The 13,753-nt window shown below is 35.4% G+C and overlaps 1 protein-coding gene across 2 annotated transcripts; it reads left to right on the forward strand.

The window, feature by feature from the left end:
- The first annotated feature begins 1,314 nt into the window (after positions 1-1,314).
- Positions 1,315-12,088, forward strand: LOC105032374 (MLO-like protein 6). 2 transcript variants are annotated; one of them, XM_010906819.3, is made up of 15 exons: positions 1,319-1,536; positions 1,634-1,691; positions 1,810-2,054; positions 5,117-5,233; positions 5,330-5,390; positions 5,485-5,573; positions 5,716-5,790; positions 5,868-5,962; positions 7,169-7,218; positions 7,299-7,339; positions 10,015-10,188; positions 10,330-10,365; positions 10,538-10,605; positions 11,179-11,239; positions 11,320-12,088. In XM_010906819.3, exons 1-15 carry the CDS (start codon positions 1,411-1,413, stop codon positions 11,761-11,763), a joined length of 1,740 nt encoding a protein of 579 aa, XP_010905121.1. In that variant the 5' UTR covers positions 1,319-1,410; the 3' UTR covers positions 11,764-12,088. The 2 variants fall into 2 exon arrangements, with proteins under 2 accessions (XP_073112576.1, XP_010905121.1); XM_073256475.1 differs by lacking the exon at positions 11,179-11,239 and having other exon boundaries at positions 1,315-1,536; positions 11,240-11,350.
- Positions 12,089-13,753: the final 1,665 nt, after the last annotated feature.

Genomic DNA, 13,753 nt, shown 5'->3' on the forward strand with positions numbered 1-13,753 from the left:
GACTAATCTCCTTGGAAAACTGGCTCAATGATGCTTGACTCAGTGAGGCCCGAATATATTTATATTACATATATTATATTATATAGATTATGGACTGTTGTATTAAAGCTTTAGTTTGCTTAATATATTTTATTTGTTCTTTCGATTAACTAAATATTAGCAAAGAGTTGAACCAAAAAGCTGAATTCAAGCTTGAATCATGCTATAATTTGAAATCGAACTAAGCTAGGTTAAAGCTTGAATTCATTTTTAGGCCAATTTAGGATGATCATCTTGCCCAATCAAACTCGTGTTCAGCTTAGTTTGAAATAAATGCTTGAAATAATGATAAAAAAATTGATTTAAAACTCAGGATCAAAACTAATGTCAAATTAAGCTCCATCAAATTTCCACTTGCATCATGATATATATTGATCAATTTGACCAAACTTTCATTGGGGAAAGAAAAAGCCTTATCTCATAACTTAGGTTTGGTTTTATGAAATAATTAAAATTCAGTCGCAATTTAATAAGCGAACGTCTTGGCTATTCTTTAATAAAATTTATTTGTGAAATTTTAGTGGACGCCTCTTATATGGCATGAGAAGTAGGTGAACTCAGAAAAAAATCCCACAATCTCTGGAACTTGACTACGTGGCACTTCCTGCCTCCCATGTACCCATCCTGTAGAAAGTCGGAGTTGGAATAACTTGTCCTTCAAATAATTGGAAGTCCGCAGATAAAGTAGATATAAATTGCTCGAAGGGGAAGAAAAGGACCAATATCAGAAGTAGACCATCCAAGTTAAAAATTTGAAGGAAAACAAGAATACGAGGAGGAGATGGGTAGCGTGTATTGCGGCGGGGGAGTTTTTGCCGGAAAGACAAGTTCGGATTAAACCTATCGGGATGATATTAACTGTCCCAAAAGCAAAATATTTATCAAAGTATGTTCGGTTTGTGACTGGAATTGATATGGATTGAAATAGAAATTATAATGGCCTTTCGAGGTTTGGAGCAATTCTATTACCAATTGAAATCGAAATGGGAATAAAACTTCATCCAATCAAACGGCTCGAATAAAAATCATTCATTCACATCCCCATTTCAGACTTGCTTTCAAATTTAAAACGAGAAAACCAAGTCGGCCGAACCTTTCGAGTGTGAACGGTTCATACTTTTCTTGATAAAAGTGAACGGTTCATACTTACGTGCCTGTAACTTTCCTTCTTTCTAAATTCTATTCCATAATTTTCACTGGTCCCTGCATGAAAACTAAACCACCGCACCAAAGTCTACCTCAAAAACTCGACTGACTACCAGCCATGACCGACATCGCTTCAATATTTCAACATCTCTCTCCTGCTACCAATCTCTCCTCTCTTTTACTTCAGCAGCTCCATATATTTCTCCCAACCCCAAGGGGTAGAGCATGGCTGGGGGTGGAGGAGGAGGCAGATCCTTGGAGGAGACACCGACATGGGCCGTCGCTGTGGTTTGCTTCGTCCTGGTTATCGTCTCCATCATCATCGAGCATTTCATCCACCTCATCGGCAAGGCAAGTTTGTCTCGATCTGCATGCATAAATTACACACAAACCTTCTCCATATCCACTTGGTGCCAACTTAATTAATATATTGAATGCCATGTTGCAGTGGTTGACGAAGCGTCACAAGCGGGCACTCTACGAGGCTCTAGAGAAGATCAAATCCGGTATATATATGTTGTTCGGTGCTTACTATTATTGTTGCCAAAACACCATTAGATATATCTATGAAAGATACGTATTTGAAACCAATAACATACATCTGTTTGCTTCTTTGGAGATTAGAGCTGATGCTGCTGGGATTCATATCCTTGCTCTTGACCGTTGTCCAAGGCCTCATATCCAAAATATGTGTGCCCAAAAGCGTGGGCGATTCATGGCACCCATGTAGACCAGAAGAAGAGGCTTCCATCACCGGCAAGGACGATGATGATGGTACCACCGGCCGGAGACTGCTGTATACTGAATCATCTTCCATTGTCCGACGCATTTTAGCTGGAGGAGGGGGGACTGACAAGTGCGCAGCCGAGGTTATAAAACTATTTATTCCTGTCTTTCTCAGTGCCTATCATTCTTATCCTTGGTCCATTTTATTATATATATTAATCTTATCCACCATAGCACCAATACTACCAAAAATTAGTAAGATAATTGTTCAAAACCGTTGCTTACCATGTAATATATATGCTACAAAATCATTGCCATGTAAGTTGCTATTAGTTATTGTTGCACCAAAATCCGACCTGGCAAATTAAAGAGTACGAGACTAGGTTTATCGGTGAACTGTGGTTGTTCGGCATTTAGTATGCTTGGATAATTAGGAGCTGGTCAGCCTGGCAGAGACGGAGATGGGAGGGGGCGGGCTGGGCCCCGGCCCTCCAAACCTTACAAAAAAATCTATATTATATGTGGAGATACAGGACTTGCTTCGTTTTAGTGGCCCCCCAAACTTAAATGTATTGCGGGAATACAACTAAGAATGTGGGGTTTGATTAATGTGGTTATAAAAATATAATATAAATATTATTAAGCTAATAAAAAGAAAAGTGAAAAAAAAAAAAAAAAAAGGTGTTGTTGTAAAAATTGAAAGATAATTTTTTTGCAGGATCATTAGTTATTTATACAGAAAAAAAAATTGCTGAAACAATCACTATAGACAGACAGTATCATAGATTACTTCTATGGTATGAAAAATCGATGTGTTCAATTGAAATAATAGAAGATATTAACAATTTTTTATTATCATTTTTTGATTGTTTTTATTAATTTTTGTTGAAAAATTTTAATATATTTAGTTATTTAGTTGGAAAAATTATTATGCATAGTTTTTTTTTTTTTTTTTAGCCTGACCCCCACCCCACCCCCCACATTAAAATTCTACTTCTGTTTGTGCAGCTCAGAGTAGAAAATCTGACCTCTAAATAGAAGGGGAAAATATTAAAGATTGTTGGATTTCATTCGGTCAAGATCCTCTGATGTTTAAATCAGATCAAATCTTGATGGCATAATGAAAATCTAAAAGTAGAGAGAAAAATAAGCATATGTGGAGGTCCTTCACTCTTATATATATATATACACATAGGAGTATGAGAATTCAAATCATTGTCTGGAAAGATAGGGTATGCCATCGTGATCCGATGTGAAGTAGTTGTCCAAATGTATACAACCCTGACCCCATACCCCATAAGCATGTGAAGGTGTAATTTTTCTCCTTTATAGATTTTAATTGTCTTTAATATGCTTTAAAAAATATGGGACATATGGCCTATTATTATTGGCCGGCTGCTTTGGTTGGTATCGGCCATAAGCCGACGAATCCAAACCACATCGTTTATCATTTCGGATTATATCATGCTACCATACTTAAATATACTTTAATTAGTTGTTCTCATCGTGCGTAACACACTGGATTATGTCCTGGACACGCTGAACCAATGACAGCATGCACATGAATGAGACTTCCAATAGACATATTTGGAATTTGCAGACAATGTTTTTTTTTTTTTTTAATGTATATTTTTATTCTATGTTTTCCTTTTTCTACATGAAGACCAACCTACACCTCAGAACCCTTTGGACTCTTGGTACCCCGTACTCTTTGGACGAATAGGGAGTCTTGGTCGTTCGAAACGAGGCCAGTCAAGCAAGTGTTAAACGAAATGTATTTGAGCGGAAACGGTGCTAAAAGAACAAAAATTAGGATGACTTCAGAATGAGTGATGACTTGTTGAAGCGAAGCCACAAGAAGAGGAGACTACGCACCGAATTAGTTTGATATAATGAGCTACCAACATGCGCACAGAGGCTAGAAAAGTAATCTGGTCATATTCACCTAAAACAATGACCAATTTGAGTCGTGCAAGCACCAGCTGGACCCGATCAATTTTATTTGCAGACTTTTACTCTTGTCCACATGACTGAAAAGAAAATTAATTAAAAGAAAACAAAATCCTCCCGTAGTTGCCGTAAGATTCGGTCCAACTATACGACAATCCAGGACTTGTTCTATGAAGGAGTCTCATTTAGTGAATTGAAGTGAAGAAAATCACCATGAGTTGGTGGGTGTGTGAATCTTGTTTGAGGATGATACAAAGAGGTTAACAGAAGACAAAAAGATCTTTATTTTGTTCATGAGATGTCAGTGTTCTATGGTAGAAGAGCATTAAAGAATGTCCATAAAATGATTGTAGGGAAATTTAGAACAGACCAGCCATGAAATTCTTTTACCAATTCTTACACAAGAACCTTATATACCATTTCCAGATCTCTACGTCATCTAATGTCTTTCGAGCCCGCTGTTATTATAAAAATCTAGGACACACACACACACACACACAGAGAGAGAGAGAGAAGCCTTTCCTTGGTTAGCAAGGAGACCCAAAACCTGGTAAAGGACTTGCAAGCATGAAACTGTACGAATGGTCACACAAGAACTTGATACACCATTTCTAGATCTCTTCAGAAAGAGCACCATATCATCCTTTTCCAACCCATTCTTATTAGAAAACCTAGAAAAAAGTCTTAATTGGAATATAAGCTTGCTTTTGTAGATATGCCAAGTGGTACTTCTTTTTTTACTTTTACTTTTTTCTTTTTCCCCCTTTCCGAGGAGAAGTAAATCAGACAATTTGAAGATCCCAATGGAGCAAGAAGCCTAAAATTGAACCATGTAGGTGCCAAATTTGAAAAACGATCGGAAGAAATGTGAACCAAATACATATTCCCAAGGTCCATCAAAAACTGATTTATTTTATGAGTTTTCTTAATCTGCAACCTTTGATTTTTGTTCAAATTCTCCATCCCTTCTTTTTTTTTTTGATGAAAAGGGAGGAAAACCCACCCAAATTCGCTATCATTTTCATTCATTTATTTCATGAGTTCTCTTGTCTCCTACAAAACTGTTTTATGAGTTTTCTAAATTATCCTGATCATATATATATATCCACTTCTTTGATTTATTAATTAGATGTTAAAAAGGTCATAAATTTTTGCCAATGAAATTTGCAACTTTTAATGCTTTATGCAATAAGAATCTGGTATGACCTTTCAAATTTGCTACATTATCTAAATAACATTTGGCTGATAAACGCAGGGTAAAGATCCATTCATTTCCTCCGTTGGCATCAACCAGCTCCACATGTTTATCTTTGTCTTGGCCGTCTTCCATGTCCTCTACTGCATAAGCACAATGGCTTTAGGCAAACTAAAGGTAAGAAGATGTTTAATTATTATAATTACTTCAAGTCATGTATCTATGGCAAAAAGGAATGCAATAATAAATGTTTATGGGATGCCTACGAAACAGATGAGACGCTGGAAAGCCTGGGAATTGGAAACCAAAACCGTTGAATACCAATTTTCGCATGGTAGGTTCAAATATGAATCAGCTAATCAATCAAAAGCACGCAATGTATGCGCCAATGTATTGATGAGTGCATTGTTATGGAAATGGTTTGGTAGATCCTGACAGGTTTAGACTTGCAAGAGATACATCTTTCGGTCGTCGGCATTTAAGCTTCTGGAGCAAATCACCCATTCTCATTTGGATTGTAAGGGTCATTTCTCCAAAAATCAGCATATTATTGTCTCATTGAATTCACACTCATATATGATAATTAAGAGAAATAGCTCAATATTAAAGAGCATTTTGATTTCCATTTTGTCAAACAAGTGCAATGTTTTTCTGAGCAGGTATGCTTCTTCAGACAGTTTCTGAGATCAGTTCCTAAAGTTGACTACTTGACGCTACGACATGGCTTCATCATGGTAAGCCATTGCTAAATTCCTTATTAGCTGCAAGGCAATATGTTTGATCACTGAGCTGAAAACTTGCATGCTTTCAGGCTCATTTGGCTCCCCAAAGCTCGATGAAGTTTAACTTTCAGAAATATATCAAGAGATCACTTGAAGAAGATTTCAAAGTTGTTGTTCAGATAAGGTACACTGGCCATTTGTATATGCACGTATGCTATGATTTAAGGTTTAAGTAACCTGGTTTATAGTAGAGCTACTTTGTCAAGATGTATAGGATCATTGATGGTGAAAATGGATAACCCACCTAAATGATAGATGCTACGGTGGGTTCAATGGATCCATGTGTTCAACAAAAATTTCACCGTAACATCAAAGTGTGACCATAAGGTTCCCTGTCTCATCACACATAGCTGATGTGTATCAACTGAAATGATGCACTATCTCAATTGAAAACCCAAATTATTGCAATTGATCTCCACAATAATACTTAGGAAACCAAAATTCATGTCTTTTAATGACCTCTAACACAAACACCAAATGCATGGGAAAGCGAATAATTCTAATGATATGATACCGTGTTTTACCATGACCTCATAATTAAAACGACGCGAAGTTAAATTTAACTATACTTAAGAGGTGAAAATCGTGACCGACGAAGTGGATAGTCAACTTATCGTATAGTTTAGCATGCTCATGCATTCGATGCTATTCATTTTCATACCAACTTGATGCGTTAAAGGCTACTAAAATATATATATTTTTTAGGAAAGCGGAGACTACCAAAGTAGTTAGATTTTAGTCTCTCGGCAGTTTTCATGATATAGATAAAATTGAACGGGGTTATTAGTATTTTGATATTTGCTTATTTTTTTTGAGAATAATGGTGAGAGTAAGATCTAGTTGAGCTAACATTGGAACCTCTCCTTGGTGCAAGGCCTATAGAGTAAGATGCCAACCGACAGGTTAAAGCTTCGCTGGCAATCTATGAAGTTTATCCATTTTTTGTTCGCTTGACATGGCTAAATTATGGAAATAACCTTCCCATAAAGCTATGTACATCTACCAACCCTTTTAAGACCCTACAATAGAGGGAGCCACATGCACTAGACACCCCATGGCCTTTAAGATCCCATGTACATCATGTTAACTGATTGCCTAGAGTGGACAGTAACATGTTTGGTAAAATATAAGTATTGCTATAAAGATGTAACTAGCATATATATCATCTAAAACATGTTAAAAAATGGGATTTGCCTAGCATGTGTCCTTACAACAATCAAATTTCGTCCCTAAACAACTTTAAAGTTTAATCTGCAAATATTATTTTAAGAACATCTTTAAGAGAATCTCTTCTTTGTTCTACTCATGACTTATTTTCTAAAATTTCCAGCCCAACAATATGGTTCTTTGCAGTACTCTTTCTACTGTTCAACACTCACGGTATGCAAATTATGCCATTACCTCTTACTAATATGTGCCATATGCTTCAGAGATATTACGTGCTTATTTTTGTTGCACAGACTGGAACTCATATCTGTGGCTACCATTCATCCCTTTACTTGTAAGTTTATGTGACTTCTGTTCCAATTTTCAGTACCATGTTTTTTGTGAATTTAATTGCTTTTAATTTAGAAATACGTCTGCTGTATTTGATAAAAGCGGCCGGTGAACATTTGAACTATTATTCTAGTTGTTGTTTGGTAAAGGTCAAAGGAAAAGGAAAAAAAAAATGGTCTCAAACCCATGAACAATTAAGATCTCGATATCGCAATTCATTACTTGCTTATTGTACATTATTTTTTTAATAACCCATTCTTTATAGTTTGAAGCTAAGTCTTCTTCTAAAAGTCTTATATATGATTGTTTTACTGGCAGAAACAAAATTATTTCTATGCATTAGACGAAGATTCTTGTCTTCACTTGAAAGAATATCTCCCCACTGTTATTGTCTTCCAATAAAGAAATTATTTTCACCTTGGTACAGATCATTTTATGATAACTTACATATTGCCATTGACCATGAAGGCAATCACTATGATTTCAATATGATTCTGTACTCACTCAGTCCACTTCTCAGAAAATTTATATGTATACTTTTCCATTGTTAGAGATATGTAGTGAGACCATCACGGTCTTAAGCCATCTTCAAGCAATGTCAAGAGATTTCATGCCAGAGATGGAAGATGGTCACTAACCAAATTAAGAAATAAAAACAGTGGATGAATTTTTATTATGAATAACAGGTAAAGGTTGGTTAAAATTAAGTGTATGCTCAGGAACAGGTAATACGAATCTTTAATCAATGCCAACCATATAAACAATTTTGCCAAGAGAAACTGACACTGAAAGAAGTACAAGCGTCCACTATCAGGTTTCCAGGTTGAAAGAGATTCACAAAAACGTATACTCTGCTCAAAATGGCAATAGCACTGATCCATGGATGCTGAGAAGCTAACCATTCCATCAAGCTTTGCATATCCCACAACAAATTCTATCTCTGTTAATATACAGGGAAAGATTTATCACTTTGAGCTTCATCTCTGAACATAATCATAGGCCTCTTATCTAAAGAGGCTGATAGAGAAATCAACAAGATCTTGACAAAAAATTCCACATCGTGATCTAACATCATCTTCACACAAGTTTATCGTTTTCTTTATGGTTCAGCATGTTCACAGCTCTCGTACTATAGATATATTTTGGAATATTTTTTCTTTATTGAACTTTGAAACTAGGGACTAAAGTATTGCATGTAGTGTTTTTGCATGCCCTGATAAACATTTGCCCTCCCATAAAAGATTTACTTCTAGAGATGCGACATTTTTCGATTTTTTCTATAAATAATACCTATTGTACTTATTAATTAATGTATACCAGTTAGCAGACTTATTCTAAACAAATAATTTTTTAAATTAATCCAAGAAATTTAAGTAATGTCATAAATATCTATGTTGATTGCTGCATTAGATGCGTACTGAGTAGTTTCAAGTAAAATTTATGAATTAATATCACATACATCTGTGCATTAACAAAGCAACCATATGTCTATGTTTGATACATGGCAAGTGCCATGAACACACATACATTAAATTTATGTTTGAACTTTGAGTTGAAGTAAAAACAGTTAACTTTTGTCACTAGACGTCTCATTAGCATATAATCTTGAAATCCTCCAGAGAAAGCAAAAAAAAGAGAAAAAAAAATTAAAGATAGAAGAAGGGTTCAAGGCTGTCTTGAATAGGGGCAAAACTTTTCAAGGTGCATGGGAATGACTATAAAGTGATTAAGTTGTAAGCATATACCAATGCATGCATCAATAAAGACTAAAAGGTAGCAATACAAGCAGGATGAACAGTAAGAATTTCATGCCCTGTATCTTTTTCAATAATTTGTTGGTACAACATCTGTAGTAGATATGATAAAATGGTATGACAGGCTCTTGAGTCAACTATAGAAAGTCAAGAAGTCCCATCCTCAGGAGACTTTGTTGCTGAATGAAATTTTACTCCATGGATTCCAAAAATTTTGTTGTATCCACGAGAACAAGTGTGGACTAAACCTACTTGAAAACTCAATTTTAAGAACACCTACTGAATATTTGGAAGAATGGAAGCGCAAACACCAAATGATCAATCAAGGTAATATGATTATACAAACTTGGTCATAGAGAACTACAGAAGTTTCACAAACCTCACCAAACAAAATGCCAATCCCTGGCACTTTGACCAAAATGTCCAAGATCCATTCTTCTGCAAGTAATCATTGTTGGGAACCGTTTCTACATACAGTATACTCTCCAAGAATTCCAAAAATAGAAGTGAGACAATGTTTCCAGTTGAGTAGTAGAACTATGTTTCTGATTGACCTATTTGGAAAGCTAAATCACTATCAATATTTCTATAGAAAGAAATACTTCGGGGGGCTGTAAAATGTTGTGCTTTAATTATCCTCCTATGATGTCAATAATCACCAACTTGGAGTTACAACCTTAAAGGTCTAATCATCCTCATTCTTTAATATCCCTCTCTGTAAAGTTGGTTTCATATAAGTTTTAAAATGATCTTAAAGATTTAAGCACAAAGTTCTCCATGTAAAATAACAAAGATCAGACCACATCTATAATCTTGCTCTGATTGTGAGTCAGCTCCACATGCATTAGTAACAAAACAGTTGAAGCTGGCTTAATCTTGTTATCTGTTAAGCAGAGGGTAGCTAAGAGGGTAAGAATATTTGCAGGCAATCCTCCTAGTGGGAACAAAACTTCAGGTGATAATAACAAAGATGGCTGTACGTATCATGGAGCGTGGAGATGTCGTGAAGGGAATCCCTGTCGTCCATCCCACAGATGATCTCTTCTGGTTCAACCGTCCTCGCCTCCTACTATTTCTCATTCACTTTGTCCTTTTTCAGGTACTTTTTCCCAATTCATAACTTGAAAAGATACGGTGCCCCTTTCTTCAGTTCAACAGATTATGTAGCTTAATAATACATTTCCATTGGCTAGCAGGACTAGTAGCATGTAATCAACATTTTTGAATGTTTTTCTTGCAGAATGCATTTCAACTTGCGTTTTTTGCATGGAGCTGGGTAAGACAATGATACCAATTAACCTCTCTCTCTTTCTACAACAAACAGTGCATGCACATACATACAGAAAGTCAAACCACCCCTTTTTGTACCTCTAAATAACAAATTAAAATTTCACATTAGCTTTATAACGCTATATGGAATATCTCATTCCGATGTAAACCATTTGCAGTTAGAATTTGGCTTCCCTTCATGCTTCCACAAGCGTATAGAAGATATCATCATCAGAATCTCCATGGGGTAAGTCTTCCGACTCTGTTTCTGGTAGCTTTATAGGATGATTAAAGTAACACAAGCATGCATAATTGCTTGAATATCTGAGTGAACTAGTTGATCAATTCGTGCACTCCAATTATTTATTAAAGATTTCTCCAAAAGAAATTGTACCAGAGTGAAGTAGCAAAGTCTAATGAAAAAGCCACTCACACGCCGAAAGGATTTTGCTGAGCTTCTTATGGTGAATAGCAATAAGGTTTTCTCATCATACTCTCTGTTTTCAGATAAAAAATAAAAAGCAGCAGGTTGCTTAATTTTCCCTTTTTTTTTTTTTTTTGCACAGACGAGACAAAATTTTTCATCCTGGAACTTCTTCATTCTAACTTTCATATAGGAAAAAACACACAGCATATCAAGTTGACATATAAGAAACAAATTAGATCATATCATCAATTTCCATTACAATTGTCCAAATGATCAATTTTGATCTTTCCTTCTTTTTCTTTTCTGAGAAATGCCAGATGATTTTCTATAACCCCATCGTTATCTAAGCAACAATTAGCAGTTGTACAACTCTAACTCTCATTGTTTTGTCAGTGTCCTCATCCAGGTATTATGTAGCTATGTCACACTACCTCTGTATGCACTCGTAACGCAGGTAAATTTCCTGACTTAAAAAGCATAGAAGAACCTTCGAACGATCAACAATTACTCATCCTACATGGCGTCTCCTCACAGATGGGGTCCAACATGAAGCCTACCATCTTCAGTGATAGAGTGGCAACTGCTCTAAGGAAATGGCATGAGACAGCAAGAAAGCACTTAAAAGAGAACCGACGGTCTACCAGTGCGACACCTTTGTCGACAAGCAGGCCAGCAACTCCAACCCATGGCTTATCACCAGTACCCTTCTTACGACGCTATAGGAGTGAGGTGGACAGCCTCCAAGCTTCCCCGAGGCGACATACTACTGATGATGAACACTTTGATCAAGAAGGGACGCAATCACCATCCGACCACACAATCGGTGGGTCTTCTTTCCACCACATGCAACAAGGACAAGAGGGAGGAGGAAGAGAAGTGCAAGAATTGGGTGATATAACAGAACTGCCGCACGATCTTGATTCTAACCAAGGAGCGAGTCTTTCTATTGACTTCTCATTTGATAAGAGACAGAGATGATCGCTGAGTAGCTCTCACGTGGTGCAGCTTTAGAGGTCATTTCAACCATGCATCATGATAAATGATTAATCTTAGTTTCACCAGAGTCGTGAGAACAATGATCGGGTTAATCAATGTATACACAGTACTTTTAGCTTTTTTTTTTTTTTTGGGGGGGTGAGAAGACACTGTGCTTTTGGTTTTTCGCAACAGTTTTGGTAGGAAGATGTTTCCATTCATGGTGTATATTGTCATCAACAATGATGCAAAGACATGGGATGTCATGACCCCAACCCGTTGTTTGGGTCTCTGAACGGAAGCATTATCAAAGCTAAAGTTATGATCACTGGTGGCTATGATAGAAATGATATCAATATTACGTCTCAAATCTAAGACATAATACGATCATGCTATCAAGAGATGCAACTCTCGATAACACGAAATCATATTTATTTTTTTAATTATAATAATAAATATATCATAAATAAAAAAATAAAAAGATTCAATTCAAATTTTTAATTAAACTAAAACTGATTCAGAACATTTAAATCCAAAAGCAAATATCAACCAAAGTCTCAATATTTATAATAACTACAAATCTACGATTATAAAATAAACTAAACTTCCACTTCAAAATTTTCAAACTTGCTTCGCAGATCCCCAAATCTAAATTTCCTTCGCCAATCCTAACCTTATTCCTCTATACAAAAAAAAGAAAACAAAAAGAATATGAGTTATACTAGTCTAGTAAGTAGAACCTGCGCTTCCTTATCGGATCAAGCATAAGTTCTATTTTTCATGATAATGTAATATTTAGAAAGTAACAAATATTATAAAAATAAATATTTTATAGAGTATATAATAAAACAAGTTATAAACCCATCATGCATGCATAAATCATGTATATTTCATAAACATGATTTGTAAATCATTCTTATCAGATATTCGTGTCATGTTTCAAAATATTGCTCATAGATATTCGTGCTAAAGTCACTATTATACTCGTGACAGAGCCATATTTCTTAATCGACAGAATTCTTGTTTCGTGTGTCAACTTTATATCCGTTGGCGGGACCATGTTGCATGTGGATGCTAGCTCCAGATGTCGACATTTCTTAAGGGATTCGTTCATAGCTATCTGAGAGTCTTTGAAATCTTTACATCTTTTTATTAAAACATATATATTCATAGATAGAAAAATAATAAAATTCATACTTTATAATCATGCTATTTTCATAAAACGCATTCATGGAATCAATGCTTATAATAAAATATGCTTTTTCATATCACATATACTGATTTTTATTTTATAAAAAATATGATTTCATTAACAATAATTTTTTATATAAAAAATATGATTATTTAAAAATAAATAAGGAGCATAAAATTCACTTACCTCGATCGTCTTAGATCTTTAGTCTTCCTTAAATGAATCAGATAACCCTATTTAAAATATTAAATCATCATCAATTTCTATTCGATGAATATAATAAGATTAAATTATAAATAAAGAAGACTATTGATCAGACGTGTCGGACCATCCAGATACCAAGACAATCCAGGGTCTCCGAGTTGAGAGTCAGATTTAAGTGACTTGATCAAGAAATCATGAAGTGCAGATCAGATCAAGGTTAAGATCAATCAATAGGGTTCATTAATAATGAATTTGAAAGATACTTGATATGGTCAAATGAGGTTAACATATAGCACGGATATCAAAGTGGCTTCGGGTCATCTTGTTGGAGTCAATATGAGTCCCTAGAAGATGAAGGCATGACTTAGTATAGGATTCATATATCTTCTTAGAGAGAAAAAGTAAAGAGAGAAAATGGAGAGAGAATCTTCGTATCCTTCAGAAGAGGCAATCATAATTGAGATCATTAGAGGTCATATCAAGGTGACTCAATATGGATTAACTATGATCAGATGCTATAAATTTTGAATAAGGGTCGGGACTGAGATCCAATCTACTGTACGAATTTCGAAGTAATTTTAGATCATCTTATTTTCA

This window comes from Elaeis guineensis, chromosome 4 (assembly GCF_000442705.2).
Source record: "Elaeis guineensis isolate ETL-2024a chromosome 4, EG11, whole genome shotgun sequence".
Classification (NCBI taxonomy): Eukaryota; Viridiplantae; Streptophyta; class Magnoliopsida; order Arecales; family Arecaceae; genus Elaeis; species Elaeis guineensis.

Excerpts from the sequence above, each read along its gene's own strand:
- LOC105032374 (XM_010906819.3), top strand. The coding sequence starts at position 1,411 with ATGGCTGGGGGTGGAGGAGGAGGCAGATCCTTGGAGGAGACACCGACA. Across the intron at positions 5,574-5,715 it reads CACCCATTCTCATTTGGATT|GTATGCTTCTTCAGACAGTT; the intron begins GTAAGGGTCATT and ends TTTTCTGAGCAG. Across the intron at positions 5,963-7,168 it reads AAAGTTGTTGTTCAGATAAG|CCCAACAATATGGTTCTTTG; the intron begins GTACACTGGCCA and ends TAAAATTTCCAG.